The 15,704-nt window shown below is 40.7% G+C and overlaps 1 protein-coding gene and 1 long non-coding RNA gene across 6 annotated transcripts in view; one reads left to right on the top strand and one right to left on the bottom strand.

The window, feature by feature from the left end:
- Positions 1 to 987, top strand: part of LOC111271452 (uncharacterized) — a 6,216-nt gene extending 5,229 nt beyond the window's left edge. For all 3 annotated transcript variants that reach the window (XR_015315319.1, XR_002686872.1, XR_002686871.1), the window contains exon 4: positions 644 to 987. This is a non-coding gene — a long non-coding RNA (uncharacterized LOC111271452). The remainder of the gene's footprint in view (positions 1 to 643) is intronic.
- LOC111271447 (ADP-ribosylhydrolase ARH3) overlaps positions 1 to 15,704 on the bottom strand; it is an 18,918-nt gene extending 3,214 nt beyond the window's left edge. For all 3 annotated transcript variants that reach the window (XR_002686870.2, XM_086972918.1, XM_022852244.2), the window contains exons 1-6: positions 15,182 to 15,704; positions 13,434 to 13,665; positions 11,048 to 11,159; positions 6,306 to 6,531; positions 5,374 to 5,564; positions 4,759 to 4,954 (exon numbers count right to left, since the gene is read on the bottom strand). Coding sequence is in view for 2 of the 3 variants with exons in the window: in XM_086972918.1 (XP_086829044.1) it covers positions 4,759 to 4,954; positions 5,374 to 5,564; positions 6,306 to 6,531; positions 11,048 to 11,159; positions 13,434 to 13,665; positions 15,182 to 15,202 (978 nt within the window). In the remaining variant the exon portion in view is untranslated. The remainder of the gene's footprint in view (positions 1 to 4,758; positions 4,955 to 5,373; positions 5,565 to 6,305; positions 6,532 to 11,047; positions 11,160 to 13,433; positions 13,666 to 15,181) is intronic.

Below are 15,704 nucleotides of genomic sequence, written 5' to 3'. Positions count from 1 at the left end.
ATTCGGGTCTAAATGAGGAAGTGAAGCTTGGGCGGAAAAACGATTTTAGTAGGTGCAAATCCTGCAATATTAGTTCTGCATGGCTGCGTAAGCCGTTTGAGCCCCTAACCTTTAAAACCTTGGTTTGCGATCTTTTGCAGACGCTCGATTAAACGTCAATGAACTTTTACTGTTGTAATAGTATTTTTTTTTATTTTTTGCTTTTTTTTGAATCGTAACGCATAACGGTTTCCCAAGCCAAAAAATTTGACAATCCTGATATTATTATGATATTACGGAAATTTTAATACGCAACAGTATTTTTGACATACAGCTATTATTGTCTGATAGTCGTCTTTGGATACTTCAACGAGATTGCCGTTCAAAGGGGGGGGGGGGGGTACTAATACTTGTTAAAAAGACCTTTAAATACTGCATTCTTGACTGTGATACCCGCATCCAATAGTGTTGATGGCCTGTTGTGGACTTATAAGATCAAAAAGTTTTCAGATTTATTCAACCGGACGTAAGATATTATTAAACCTGAACTTACATGTGGGCACATCAACCTCTCTAACATCGGTTGGTTATCGACAGCGGTCAGTGACAACTCTTCTCCAAATCCACCTTTGTAAATGTTTGTGTACCCAATAAACTTTTCCAGGTTGTTGAAATCATAACCTACCCGGTCAAGTTTGACGCTGAAGCCATTACCAGGAAAGGCGGAATAATCCTCAATTTTGTATTCATATCAGTTCCTGTATTATTGACAATTCGTCTGTGATTGACTCATCCGCTCACTGCACTTACTACAGCGTTTCATTTGAAGTAGTCGCCGAACTAGTGGAGCCTTCTGAGGTCAAACAGTGCCTAAATTTCCTCGAGAACTTAAAGAACTTCCAACCAAATGTAGTTAAATCCTGAAAAGAATTCCCCTGTCTTCCCTAAAAACATTGTATACCCTCTTATCGAGCCCCTATGCATAATAATGACGCGAACCTGCAAGAAGCGACTTGTTTTCAATTTTTCGATGTTCCAATAGTTACATCAGTCCATGAAGAAAATGTAAACCTGAACGGAAAAATATTATCCAGCAGGTCAAGGGTCAATAGCCTGCTTAGTTTAAGAAAAAACGGTAATTGACTATATTGTTGTTTACTTAGCTTCAAGACTGCCTCCTGGCGCTCATCAACGTGGATTTGCCAAGGACAGATTTACGATCACAGGGCTTCGTACAATGACCCAAGATTGGGAATTATTTTAAAGCCACCAGATAAAATTTGACGGCATCTACTTTAACTTTTCTAAGGTTTTTGGCCAAGTTAATTAAGAGTTATTACTTGTAAAGCTTATTAAAACGGAGAAGCAGATCCCTGCCCCATACAATCGATTGGAAGCTATCTGACAAATCAAATTTTTCATGTTAATATTAATTGCATTCACAAATTTCAGAGGAGTATGCCTCTTGGATGGACCTCAAGGTTTTTACACGGGCTTTATGCTTATGGTTTGAAACTCGAATAGGTGGCCTTTTTACTAGAGCTGGCGCGCTTGTTACTTCAGTCGACAGTCGATGTCGTATCTGCGTGTGACGCACCAGTGGTACGATCATCTCTACCAAAAGTGCATGCTCTCGTAAGCAAACGAACAAACACACTTTCAAGTGTGTGATCATTCCTCTAATGAGATCGGTAAAATACAATGACATAGGAACTTAACTTTAGCGTTCATCACCGTTAGTCTTATTTTTTTTAGACACTCTGCAATAGGAAGCTGCATATTTAATATTAATATTCGAACAGTCACATAATTCCCAAATTTCTATATCATTTCGCTGTTTAAAATTTTCATATAAAATATATTGACACCATTAAATGAATGCGGAATCGGTCTGTTCGTTGAGCTACCTTCAGATACGGCATAAATTTAAGAAGTCTTTGAGTTTCGTGCTACTTGTTAGTATGTTTCGAGTTTTACGACCGGTATCGCCATTTGTCATTTTATTAGATGGCTGACCCCCAGACATGAAATGAGGTCAGTCTATGACCGGCTTTCGGACTTCGATCACCAAGTATTCCTAAAATTAGCAAACAAATACGTTATCCACTAAGCTATCACGGGACTATCGTCTACCAAACACCTACTTTGCCAACAAAACCGACGGGAGGATCGATGTAGACATTTCTACCACCATAGTTGATGTCGCCAACATCCTTTACAGCAGTGGGATTTGTTAGTGCACGGTTCATTTTTTCAACTATTTACCCGACAGCTTTCTGCTGACGTTGCCAGCCTCGAAAAACTGGTTTATACGGCTGTTCTCGGAAGGGTCAGCCAGTTTGCAGTGCCACGAGGGAGCTGCTGTAAAGGAATGTACGAAGTGGAGATACGGAACGCAAATTTCTAACTTTGTTATTATACGTTGGATGTCGAAAACGTGTTCTATCGAGCTAGCTTCTTATTTTCTGTATTAGAGTTTTGTTTCTTGCTTTCCCTGGCTTTCTCGCTTGACTACAGGCATGGAGAGTGATCGGCCAATAGGCACTGCACAAAAGGAAAAATAGCCGAAATAGAAATTCGAATTACGGAGTGGCGGTAACCCGGAGAGGGTCCAGTTTGCGACTGGTAAGACACATACCATCGGTTACCGCAATCGGATTGCTTTGCTATTTTAAGACGTTTTTTGAATTTCTCCTTTTTCGTACGCACTTCTACGCGAAGACAACACTGAAGCCCACCCGCGATTTCAGCTTTCTTCGAGGTTTCTACATGCTATCACATATGTCTCGCCTGCTCAGATTCGCACTAGAATTGAAAATAGATATAGAAACTACATAAAATACAGAGCGCGCATTGAAGAGGAACCATATACATCGAACATGTTAATCACAACGCACTAGGCACAGGCAAAAGAAGATTCAAACAGCTGACGATAGCTTACGGAGCGACGAGCTAGTAACTAAGGAAAAATAAACGTGGAACTTGTATCAAAGATAATCGTCTGTTAGAAAGTTAAGAAAGAAAAGTAACTATTTTCAAACTGCATAGCATAGTCTCGGTAACAATATCTGTCTCATTTCACTGGATCCCCCTTGTCAAAGCCGGCTCTGTACTCGTTGTACAAAGTAAATCGAGGATTTTTCTGAACCTAAGTGGTACGGTTACCCCGAGTAGATATCGGCTACGCTATCCACACAGTTGTACGCACCGGTTAAACGCTCGTCAGATCATTCTGATCTCAGAAACAGCTCGCATCGATGCTACGTCGCGCGTCGTCGTAGCGAACCGATGTTTTACTAGAGGAAACAGTGCATGGGCTGTTTGTGTCGGAAATAATAGACTAGTAGTTAGATTTAATAATAGGGTTAAACTATTTCTGTCACGTAATTGGATTGGTACTTCGTGCGTTCATGTCTGACCTGTACCACTCTTGTCAACGTAAAAGTTGTAACTAATCTTGCCAGCAGGACCATTTGCCGACAAACCCTCTGGCGACCACCTTGAAAGCGTTTATCAAAAAAAATGAGACACAGATAAATATAACATGTAAAGCCTGAATAGGTAACGCCAACAAGAAATTAACTGATACCACCACTCTGCGTATAAGCATTTTAATTAGGCAAAAAGCACTGTCTAATAGAGTTGAGCGGACATTCAACATATACAAACGCATGAAGACTAAGACTAGTCGGTGTTGAATGAATCTTGCTCTAATGTTATAACCTCGTATGGTCTCGATTGTAATAGGTCTCTATATAAGGGTTCAGGAACCAGCGAAGTAATGAACGAGCAGAACTAATGGTGACTATTTACATTGTTGAGGCATACTCAAAGGCTGCCTAGGCCTATGCCCATAAGCATCAATTAATCCACTGAACTTTGTTTATCCTAGTGGTATACCCTGAAACGGCTTTCAACTCCTAGGGAAGATTAGTTTGCAATGGAGAGATACGAATATGTCACACTCGCCTCATCAGAGAATTATAGGTCTCTTACGTTTTAACCGGAATTCAATATTGTTTTGTTAGTTAGTATCTTTCTGTTTACCTCCAACCACTGTGATTAATCAGCATATGCCAACGCATATATATCCATTCATGGACTTATGACAACTGAAGCAGATTTGTTCAGCCCATTATAAGCACAAAGTGAATTTTTAGCTGATATATGTATGTATATGTAAGAGACACACCTCATCGACACGTGTGGCCTTCACAAGACAGGCTTAACGAGCTATGTCCATGACTGCGGTCACGTATTAAGTCATATGGTCTTTTAAGAGCCTACGTGTAGTTCTCGGAGAAGGCAATTTTAGAAGACTTAACCTTTGTATTTTACGTCCGGTATCGCGGTGAAGCATTTCATTTTGGATGCTAGCATAACTCTATTATCATGACAATGTACCTGTAGACAAATCAAATCATACGGTGTCCCCTATAGAACATGACCTATCCTTTATGTACGAAATAGCACATACTTCCCTTTCTCCCATTTAAACATGTATCTACTTAACTAAGACATGTCTAACTAGAAGATAAAACCAGCAGAATTATCTTTTTGCACAAAAAAAATGTATAAAAGAACCAAGTGTGGTTTTTACTATGATTCGATTTCTCACTGCGCCAGGCTACGTTAGGAAATCTTATCCAAGATCGGCATACGCAATAAAAACATGTCTATAGGTATTGGGGGGCATGTCAGTATGTTTGTGTCAGTTTACGTCAAGTACTTGTGTTGGAAGCAAAGAGCTTATTCGTGTTAAACATTAGCTGGACAAACCTTGTTGATAAGTTTGAAATTGGCATTCTCCTGGCAGCCGAAGATGTAACACGCGAGAGCAGTCACTACAGACCCCTGGGCAGTCATATCATTTCCTAGAAGACGCACCAGATCAGCTGATTCAACCGGTGGATGCTCTGGAAAAGCCGCATCGAGCAGCAGCTTTCTAGCTGCGTGCAGCTTGTATGTTAGAGGACTGCCTCAGCAATTAAAAGAATTCTAAACGTTAGTCCTATACATAACTGCAGAAAATGTTTAGATAAACGTATTAAGTAAGAATGGAAAATATATGCATATAAAAGAGACACCCTTGAAATCCGACAATTTTTTTTAGCCACATCGTTTGTTAGAGCTATGTATTTGCGATGTATTTTCGATTGTCACATTATTTTCCTTTTAAACAGATATAAAAAAAAATAAATTCTTTAATACAAAGTTACATATCGAAGTATATAAATCTCGTTGTCTTGTGGTACTTAGCTGACCCACAAAGTTTTATGAACTATTCTATGTATCTCATCGCATGTCTGAAAGAAAGCCCAAGCCTCAAAAGTCTAAAATATTCAGCAAATAAAAAAAATGGTTAATATTTCTAATAGAGTTCTTAAAACCAACCGGAAACCGTCGAGTTCCTCTTCGATCTCTTCCATCCGTTCTATCAATTGATCAAATAGGACCACTCCATCAAAAAAGGCCTCGTTTGAATTTTCTGCAAGTAGCGCATCTCTCAAAGCTAGCGCGTGCAGGACGGCAGCACAAATACCGGTAGGATGCGCGTGAGTCATTTTCGCCTGAAGGATTGTCGTCTACAGGAAAACAAGTTTAAGGTGTGACAGCCGACGCAGTCACGTCTGTGCCATTATGTAACATCTATGATTTCTTTCACGCCAGTATCTTAACCTAAAAGGCGCCGTATGCTGCTAGTGTCGACCAATACATTTAAATCGATATACGCACAAGTGTGTTATAGATATCATATTCAAAGTAAACATAGAGAAATGCGACAGATCCGGATTCCAGCTGCTGCTGTACGTTTTTCGTCGTGAGTGTCTCGGAGAACATCTACTTGTTCGCGGGGGTCCCGTTTGAAACACGGGATAGAGTCTTGCCAGAGAAAACGGGCGCTCTCGCAAGGACCGAAGTCTCGTAGCTTGACTAAATTTCAACATAAGAAAATATTACTCTCTTTGCTAACCACGCCACGACGACACTGAAAGTGTGCCTACTTGAGCGAAACTTGTAACAGGGTAATCATTGAATAGTATTTTGCTACCAAGAAAACCTTGCGTCTACGATTGATTTCTTATGTAATGCAGTTTGAAGAAGCTGAATCGGTCTCGCCGGCAATATATCGCTGAAAGCTAAGTTTTAAGATCCATACTTAGGAATCACTTGTGGAAGCGCTTAACGGTTGCCAAAAATACTCCTCTTTTACGCCTGTGTTTTATAAGATCTCTTTTTCAGTGTTCATGCCCAACTATATACTTTTGTATAGAAGAATGAGAAAGGATAACATTATATATTTGTCAAAATGTTTTCACAGCTACCTCAATCATAGCATCGAGGTCGTCTTTAAGGAATATGGCCACTGGAGCGGTTCGCATGGCAGCTCCGCTCCCAAAACTGCCCATTCCGCCAAACTGTTGCCTAGCTGGTCCATATAATCGTTCGTCTCCATGAACTCCATCGTGTTTCCATTTTCGAAAGACATCTCGTACGGCGTCACCATACTCAGAGTCAAGTGACTCATTTTCGAAGTACTCATTCGTCAATCTGTAACCAGATAGTGTAAAGTCGATAGATAGGTCGATAAGAGTAATGATATACCTTTTCTTAATTAATCTATTTTATTAAAATAGGACTGAATCCAGCATATGGAGACAAAAAAGCGTGCGCTTAAGAGTAAACAACGCAAAAGGTTATTTCTCTACCCACAAAAATTACAAAACATTTTGGCAAAACTCATAATGTTTCAAAATATACTCCATGGCAAGCATCCCTACAAATCTATCATCAGAGCGCAGAGAAATGTACAGAACTGACTAACGCAGAAGTAACAAAATCAGGCAATGCTACCCAACGCGTCTTGTTGGTACTGTACAAAGTTTTTTTGTTTAAAGACGAGAAACTACAAATGAAATAACACACATCGCGTCTTACGTTTAAGATACAAATTTGCCTCTGTTGCTCGGCCCTACGTCCATTGAAGATCATGCGGCTAGAGTTTACGTGCATTTAGATTTAGTCACATTAAAATGAAGGCGTATTATACTGATCAGTTAAAAGTCTAGTTGTAGTAAAGATTTTTCTCTGATTATTCCTTCTGCTAAGTTTGAGCGCCCTGCATAGCGAACTCTTCTTACCTGAATAGCTAGTTGACCTACAATTGTACCTGAGTCTGTGCTGCAAGGCTGCAAGCGTTATTGCTATATTAACAGGATATTTACTAAAGTCTGAACACCTATATCTATACGTATTACCCAACACTGAAGGTCACCGCTGTACATCCGCCACGAGACTGACCTGATCTGTTTTTTTTTTTGAATAACGTCTATTGTTAGGGCAAGTCTTATTTTTCTAATATTTTCATCAGTTTCGTTAGAATGTTCCTCTCATTCTCTAAGCAATGCCAGCGGCCATAAATAAATACCATACATAAAATCGACGAGACCGTAAGTGCCTTCCATCAGGCTTGCCTAGATCGCTCCCTCTCGACGCTCGTTTATGCCTTCTATTAACATAGAAAGAAATCGCACCAGACTTGTTGCGCAGCAGGGTCGCAGGTAAAGCTGCAGGCGTTTTATTGAATGACCGCCGCGCTACAAATGGATAGAGGTTACGTCGTCCAGGAGAGAACAGTGGCAGGCGAACGAATAGGCAAATTTTTGCTCATACCCGCTCTGTAGTAACATTTCGTTGTATTCCAATATACCTTTTTAATGGGATATATAACTTGGCACTAATGTAGCTGCAACGCCGGCTGTTGTCCTATGGCGCCTTGAGCGATACGGCATCCGCTACTTGAACATGAAGCGCTTCTCTAGTAGCTAAGCCAATAGCTTATGGCCTTGGAGGCGAATGATGCAAAGGCACACCCAACGGGTGTGAGAGGCAAGTCCAGAGTAGATCTGGTTATTCACGGCTAAAGCTAGTTTACCTACACATGCGTGGATTTGGATGGAAGTCGAAGGGAGAAGAAGGATGAAGGGGGTGCATATGCACTATGATCGATTATAGTTGTAGTACAAGGAGACGTATCGTACTTCGACAACTCTTCACGTCAGTACCATCACGAAACTGCGCAGAAGTACAGTTACGTTGAGTGTAATATGTGAGTGGTGATGCTGACTGTCGTCACACGATCTTCTACCAATAACATATGCTGACACGCGATATATTTCAACTAAATGTACACCTTCCTGCCCACCCATAGATAATGGCCTTAAACTTCATTTTAAGGGGGAGGTTCGCAAAAGCAATAAACACATCTTCTCATAGATGGTGCATGTTCATTAAAACTGCAATTAGGTCTAGTATGTCGACAAACGGTTATAAAAAAAAAGAACAGCAATATGGTCAAATTACACAGCCAGTGGAGTATTTAGCCCAACATACAACAGCGCTAGATAAAAATGGATACAAGTATTGAAATTCTAATAATAGATTGTACAGGCAAGTCTATCTCTTCCAGGTCATAGTACGATGACGGGATTATGGGAAGTACAATGGATCCTGAGAGTTTTAAAGGTTACGCGCAGAGTCTGTAATAAGTTAAAAGCTCTTTGGAAACATGCGCGTTTAGTTGAAACATCCCACTCCCAACCCACGGCGTCTTAGTCTGATATAGACTTTCTAACATCCACACGAGTACTACACCACCTGGCAAATTAAAGCCTGTTGACTAGATAGCATCCAGATTAGCTGCTTCTATAATCGCTTCTTCAATAACGAGAGCATATTATAACTCAAGACTGAAATAACGCGGTACATCTAGCAAAAGTGCTCAGCAATGACTTTTGTGGTTAAAGCTGTAGACCATTCAAAACGGCTTGTCGAATGGCTTTGTTAACAATGTATAGACACCGAAGTACGGATTCAACATAGACGATCGTCGTATGGCTACTTAAGCCGAGAAAAAACCCGTCAGTAAAAACCGGTCCAGTTTACTCTAGGAGAGATGAGATCAAGGAGAGAAACATCTTCAAGTTCTGAGAATCGATACCCAGTAGTTAAGTTTTTGTCCCTCGAAAATCACCACGTTTCGGAAATCGATCAAAGATTGGTGAAAACATTAGGCAAGGCGACTTTAAGCAAAAGCATAAAACAGGGATGGTGTGTAAACGTTCCCAGAACAAAAATAAAAGTGTTATATATTAGCAAAAACGTGAGCATATATCGGGTCCCGAAAAGCAAGAACGCATTGCACCAATTGAGGAGGCTCTCCGTGAATACAAAGCGTAGGGTTTAAGAGCTTTGTCGGCCAAAATTCATATTTCACAGGTGACAAAATTATAACCAAAATACTGAAAATGTGGAGATTGAGCTAAAATGGTCCTTCATACATTGACTCCAAGTTATGCGGGTGATGTGCTTTCATCACCAAAAAAACCTGCCTAGAGCCTAAGGCCGCCATACAACGGTTTGGCAACAATTGGCGGTTCAGCCAATACCGCCAGCTGGAAAGGGATCACGTAAGAGAATGGCGTCGTCTGCGAAAGAAATCGAGTTCGTTGGTGGTGTCAAGTAGGTTTGATGACAGGTGATCGTAGTGCTTGTACTGGACATCGTGGGCATCTCCTACCACCAGGGATACTTGCCAGAGCAATGAATGCAACCCGCGATCCTTGGCAGACATATAATCCGGCGGCACGGCAGTCGAAGGCACTACCCTGACAGCAACGCCAAACCTCACTGCAATGTTTCTTGGCTTGAGCAAGTAATATCCGCCGCTGGTTTTAATCGCCTTATTCTGTCGATTCAAGTCCGTGTGATCAGAGGGGTCTCCATGCCCTAAGAAGGTCAGCTGATGGGCAGCAATATGCTACTATAGATTTGTTTCGAAAAACCATAGATAAAGAAATTACGTATAGGAACGAAAATGGCCGGTATATCGCTGTTCGGAAGTTGTCAGAGCACTGAGACAAGTGTATCAGGAAAAAGGGTAGTACCATTAACTAATAGTAAAAAATCACCATTATAGCCCAACTAGCTCAAGAATTATTCAGTGTCAGAGTTTGCCAGATTCGCTTATAACAGCCCAATGTATAAATTTTACTTCAATGTATTGCAGGGTCATAGTGCTGTAGAAGTTAGTAGCTGTTTCTGGAATAATAGTAGATTTCTCTCAAATAGGCTTGCGATGCGGGAATTTCGGTTTTCTCTACAAAGTTAAAAAATCTCAGTAACAATACTTCTGTGGTACTCGTCACATGGAAGCTTTATAGACTTCATAGAGAATATATCTAATACGAATGTATTTTTATCCAAAACCTAATTATATAAGGGAGTTTCTCCTAAGTCAGACATGCTTTAAGCACCTTGCCTATCGGAAGTAGTAAATGATGTTTAGTATATAGGGGAGTTCGTTAGTCTTCTGATCTACTACGGCGTAGGTCGTCATGCGATTATCGGAACATCTCTTCAGCTCGTTGCACCCGAGCTAAAATTCTTCTGCAAATCTAGCTTTAGGTAATGAATACCGTAAGTAAACTTTAGCTAACAGAAGCCAATTGAGATCACCGTTACGCTCGAAACAAATAGGCAGGGGCTAGTTTGTCTTGGACGTTGTAATCTACTCAATCTGCCGACGGCGCCGCCTTCGCTATACGTAAATTCTTTCTACCAAATATTTTGGTTGGATGCTCCAACCCCTACGATGCATGAGCATACCCACCGTTCGGTCCCAATGAACTTTACTACATATGCTGAGCTTGTCTAACTTGTTACCTCCATAAACCCGCGCACTCATCAATTTGCCGAGCTGGCAACGCCCTGTGTAACATAATAATTGCCTCATCATCCCTGCGTGCTATGTCTAGCAGCTCACAGACTCATCTAACAAGCTCAGAGCAAGCAAGACTAACAACCACAGGGAATGGTGTCTACTGAAGTGATAAAGCCTGTGAGTAATGCGAATGGCGCAATATTCTAACGATCCAGCGGAGGGCCCTAGCCGAAGAGGGTAAGATTTGCTGTCCTTTCAAACACGCACACAAGAAGTCGAGAAGGACAACCGCCCTTCGTATAAGCGACACAGTATAAGCTATAGGTTGGCCTGCTTTCGACTTGCCTTGTAGCGATGTCGGCAGGCTCGAAGCGTCGTTTTCGGATGAGACTTTTAGCGAGACAGAGGGTAGTGGCGGTTACGTCCGTGTAACAGTAGTAGCCACGTCCGGAGCCGCCTGAAATAATAAGGATATAATAACCTCCTTTCTTTGCACAGATTGGCGAGACCCGAATCAGCGGCCTCTCGGTCTCTCTCTGCCTGGAATAATCGATCGACGCAAATTTCGCATTGCAGCACCAAATAGGTAAGCTGTTTAAATGAGTCGTCGTTGTTACTGGTAACAGCCTGGCTTAAATGGATCAATAACTACTCTTCCTTTGTAAGAAATCCGTATATGAATTTTGTCTTAATCCAAAATCGCGGGTCAATTGCGTTTCTAGAACATGCTTCTCTATCTAGTGAGAGAAGCCTTCTATGTGAAACTACCCTGATGCAGGTTTATTTACTTGCTAAAGTGTTCTGTTTGCTTAGTGCTGCTTTTATTATGATGTCCTAACCAGGATATGCAAGTAATATGTGCGCAAGACGAACGATTGTCACAGCTGAGGTTTTGTTCAGGTAATTCAGCGGTGAACAGCGGTCCTCAATGGGCATTGCCGTTCATAATGTATTGCTTCCTGAGTTCTATCACTAATTATTTACAAATAGGCATTTCTCGAAAGGTTTCCTCCTACATTAGAGACCTACAGAATAATCGTTATTTAAACGCTATAATTAACAACTGATACGACTTTAGCTCAGCGTCTCAGATTCGCCTGAGACGGTTAAAATAAATGTCCTGATCTGAAGTACAATGTAAATAATGTGTAGCGTTCACCTTGGAATTACTAATAGGATCGGCGGATTACGCTGTCCGATCGTAAGCGGTGGTGATATTTGCCTGTTCCTCCAAACTAGTCCCACCGGATCAGGAAGTAATAAACAAAGACATACGAAAATCGCAAACTATAAACAATAATTAGTTCTATATACAATATGTAGTAGAAACACAAATTTCTAATCATGACCATCGTGCATTTTATTCTTTAAACAATGGAACATCATTTGATTTCTTCGGTACTAGTATTTTATTTCCTGAGTCGATCGGGTCTTTAGGTTATCTCTAGGGATGCAATCAACTTGGAAAAGGTGTGGTCGGATGATTCGAGAAAAGTAGACACAATTTTCAAATCGGAAACAGCAGACTATCATGGACTACTTTTACTTTAATTGCTGCATCCACAGAGTACAAAAGTTTTTAGCTACATCTGTATCTATAACATGAACACTTACAAACATATATATCTATTGGTCCGATGTATCTTCGATATAGGCCATGTGTAGATGTATTTCAAATGATATATAAAGTATGACACGTATGATTAAATAAAAAAAAAAACACATTAGCTAGATACATGAGAGTATCGAAAACCTATTTCCTGTCCAGTCGACTTTTATGTCGGCAAAATGCTTTTACCGCTAGCAGACAACATTAAATGTATCCGAACCCAGCGATGTTGTGTGACTATTTCGGTAGTCGCTCGATAAAGACTTAGACCAAGGAAACGAGTTACCGCGTAGACGTCACTGGAATGACGTATTTGCACAAAAGGCTGTTGGCGCTTTGAGTACGATTATTCCAAATGCGGTTTAGCGTGTCATCTGATTTCCATCCGCTGTTAAAACCGGTCACTTAAAGCTTATCAATCTAACGTAGGAGCTGCATTGGTATATCACAAAGCCATAGTGTAAGAAGCAGTTACTCTTATCTAATAATAAAGAAATCTAATAGCTAACGCTACGATATACTCGTTGACGTTTCGCAGATAGTGATTAACTGCACCAACCTAAAATACGTCTGTAATATCAATAATAAAAAAACCATCAAATAATTGAGAGCTCTAAAGCTGTCCTTATGGCTGGTGTTTTTCAAATCTATTAGCTTCAATAAAAGATCAAGGACGTGATAACCTGCTCAGACAATGATTTCGTGTCTCAAAAACGCAAGAAGCTATTTCTGTTGAGTTCTTCAACGTTGCAGAGAGAGACTGACGAAGCTTCGACGAGCTACTATTGACGGTAGCCATGATCCAACGATGCTGACACTTAATCAATAAGGATTGAAGCTCTTTTCCGGAACACAATGCGTAGCAAAGACGAAAAAGGTTCGTTCAAAAGAGCAAAGGAAGTACGGTGATTGGTGAAAGACCGTAGCCTTTGCTGTTAACAATGGCGAACGCGCAGCCTTCTTCCCGGAAATGATCGAAGGCTTTAGGTCTTAGTTCCGGTTCCCTCATTTTCGTTATAGTGGTGCCCTTATGTTTCTTTGCCACTGCATTACTCTGCACCCGCGTGCTGACGTCTACCGACTTGGTAATCTGTGTTTATGATACGACTAAAAAAAACGCACCTTTAGTGGCTCTGTGATTTCTTCCGGCCGATGGACCGGGCAAAACGCTGTTTGTTCGGATGTTGTTGAGGTACGTCGTTACGTCATAATCGAATGAATCATCTGCCCCGTGTGAATCATCGAAGTTCGAGTCGAATGGAGCACCGAGACAATCCCCAACAAGGACGCCTTGCAAACACCCGACATACTTATCGATGTATTTCGCCTCGCGGTCGTCCTTAACCAAGCCTACCTGAGAACGATGATGATTCAGTTGTTTAGTATTGCTTAATTTTAAACGGTGCTAAAAAAAAAAACCAAAAACTATGAAAATCAATAAAAAATAGTATTTTCTTGATCGTCTTTTTATTTAGCTATTTGTCTAGTAGAGAGAAGTAGGTAAACAAATTACCAAATAAAAACAACTGACCTTAATAGAGCTGCCTTTGTGTAGGTTCTTCAAACTAGAGTAGAGAATGACTCTAAGAACTATACTAGTTAATTGCATCTCAAACAGTTTGTGCTCGCAAGTGAAATTGTTCCATTTTGAAGTCGAGAGCGAATTAAAGATGGCAGTCATTCTCTATGTGGAAATAGATAAAGTCAAGGTTTCACCTATGAGTTGAATTCATAAATGCTATAAACTGATATGCATTGATAGATTTGTTTTGCACTTGGCGCAGATATCCACAAAAGCTTAATTACCTTGACAGTGCACCTATATACATTGTACCCTATCAGAACTGGCCATAAGGCAAGAAGACATTGACGTTGTGTCAAACAGTTTGAGATTCTGCAAGTCATTCAAGCTATTCAGGGGAATAGGTCGGCTTTTTTCAACACTCAAATCTTCGTTCACTTTAAATCAAATGAGGAAAATATTTTGTATAAAAGAGATCTTTATGCCAAAAATTATAGTGGTCATTCTGTTTCTATACCATATACGACGTAACGGCGTATGGTATTGTGGGAACCAATGATACAATTCCAGCCGTATTTATATGATGCACGATTGTACCCAGACACATTTTTTACACTCTCATAGGTTAAACCCCTGTCTCACAGATATATTATACCCACTAATGAATTCAATGATATTTAGTTGTTTATATGGTCTAAACAAATATAGATCAGAATTTCCAAGTATACCCAAAGTTGCATCTTTTTGGGCACGATTCTAGCTATTAAGAAATTTCCTCCAGTGCATAGCCAGCCACCATAGCGGAGGTTGGGAAGGCTGTGTCATTCAAACGTCGCTTGTCTTAATAGTTACTGTATGCACAGATAAAAGTGTAGCAAACTACAACCACTCAATTTTTGATCCTGGCAAAAGTGAGGACAGCGGCTTTTCGCTGAACCCGCTCAGTTTCTAGAAATAGAATGAGTAACTTCAATGTTCCTACTTTCAGGTTAATTTGTCTACAGACAATCATCAAGCGAGAAGCCTACGTCGGACACCTTATCCGTTCGTTACCATTGCTAGAAGCGCACATTTTTGGCAGTCGTATTCAATTTCGAGCGGTCTACTCTGTCAATCGGGAAATCACTAGAAGACTACGGCTGAGAATAGGATCTAGTGTCATATGATCAGACACTTGCGAGTTAAACAAACATATTGGATACAAGAAAGCACAGAAATGAACCGATTTGCCAATGGATAGAAACGACACGTAACGACAGCACCGCTTAGATGTTATACTTTGAAATGTTTTGCACCCAACAATTTTCCATCATAGAATAAGTTTCTAGTCGCGCTTCCTATCACTCACCCTTCTCCTGGGAATCTCCATCGTCTCGATGATACTTCGTCGATGAGGGATTTCTTCCGCATTTCTTGAGTAGTCTACTCTTATGAGAAGAATGCACTTTTCGCGTAGCCTCTGTAGAACCCTTTCAAGTCAATCATTATTAAATCATCCTCCTAGTTTAAAAAAGCCGTAAAAGCTGACCGTGACAAAATGTCGGTAGCTGATAGGGTTAGTCCTTGCCTTCAACACTGGAGCATCGAAACCGTCAAAAAGACGCTTCCCGGTTTATTAAAGCGCTGTCAAACGTCGACAACGCCGGTTCCAGTTGATTCAGCAAACTGGGCTATTACACTGCCTAAACTGAGTTATGTAGTTTTTGCTTCGGAGCATTGAGCATTAGACACTAGCGACGTTGAGCCACGGTTCTACAACAAAACCGTACCATAATTTGTGCAAAGAAACTGAAACCATACTGTGCTCATGATTCGAGCGTCGATTGTATTTAGGTATCCATCCTCTCTTGTGGTATCGCTAGGTCACGATA

This window comes from Varroa jacobsoni, unplaced genomic scaffold (genome assembly GCF_002532875.2).
Source record: "Varroa jacobsoni isolate VJ856 unplaced genomic scaffold, vjacob_1.0 contig00627, whole genome shotgun sequence".
NCBI lineage: Eukaryota > Metazoa > Arthropoda > Arachnida > Mesostigmata > Varroidae > Varroa > Varroa jacobsoni.
This window is presented reverse-complemented; position numbering and strand designations above follow the sequence as displayed.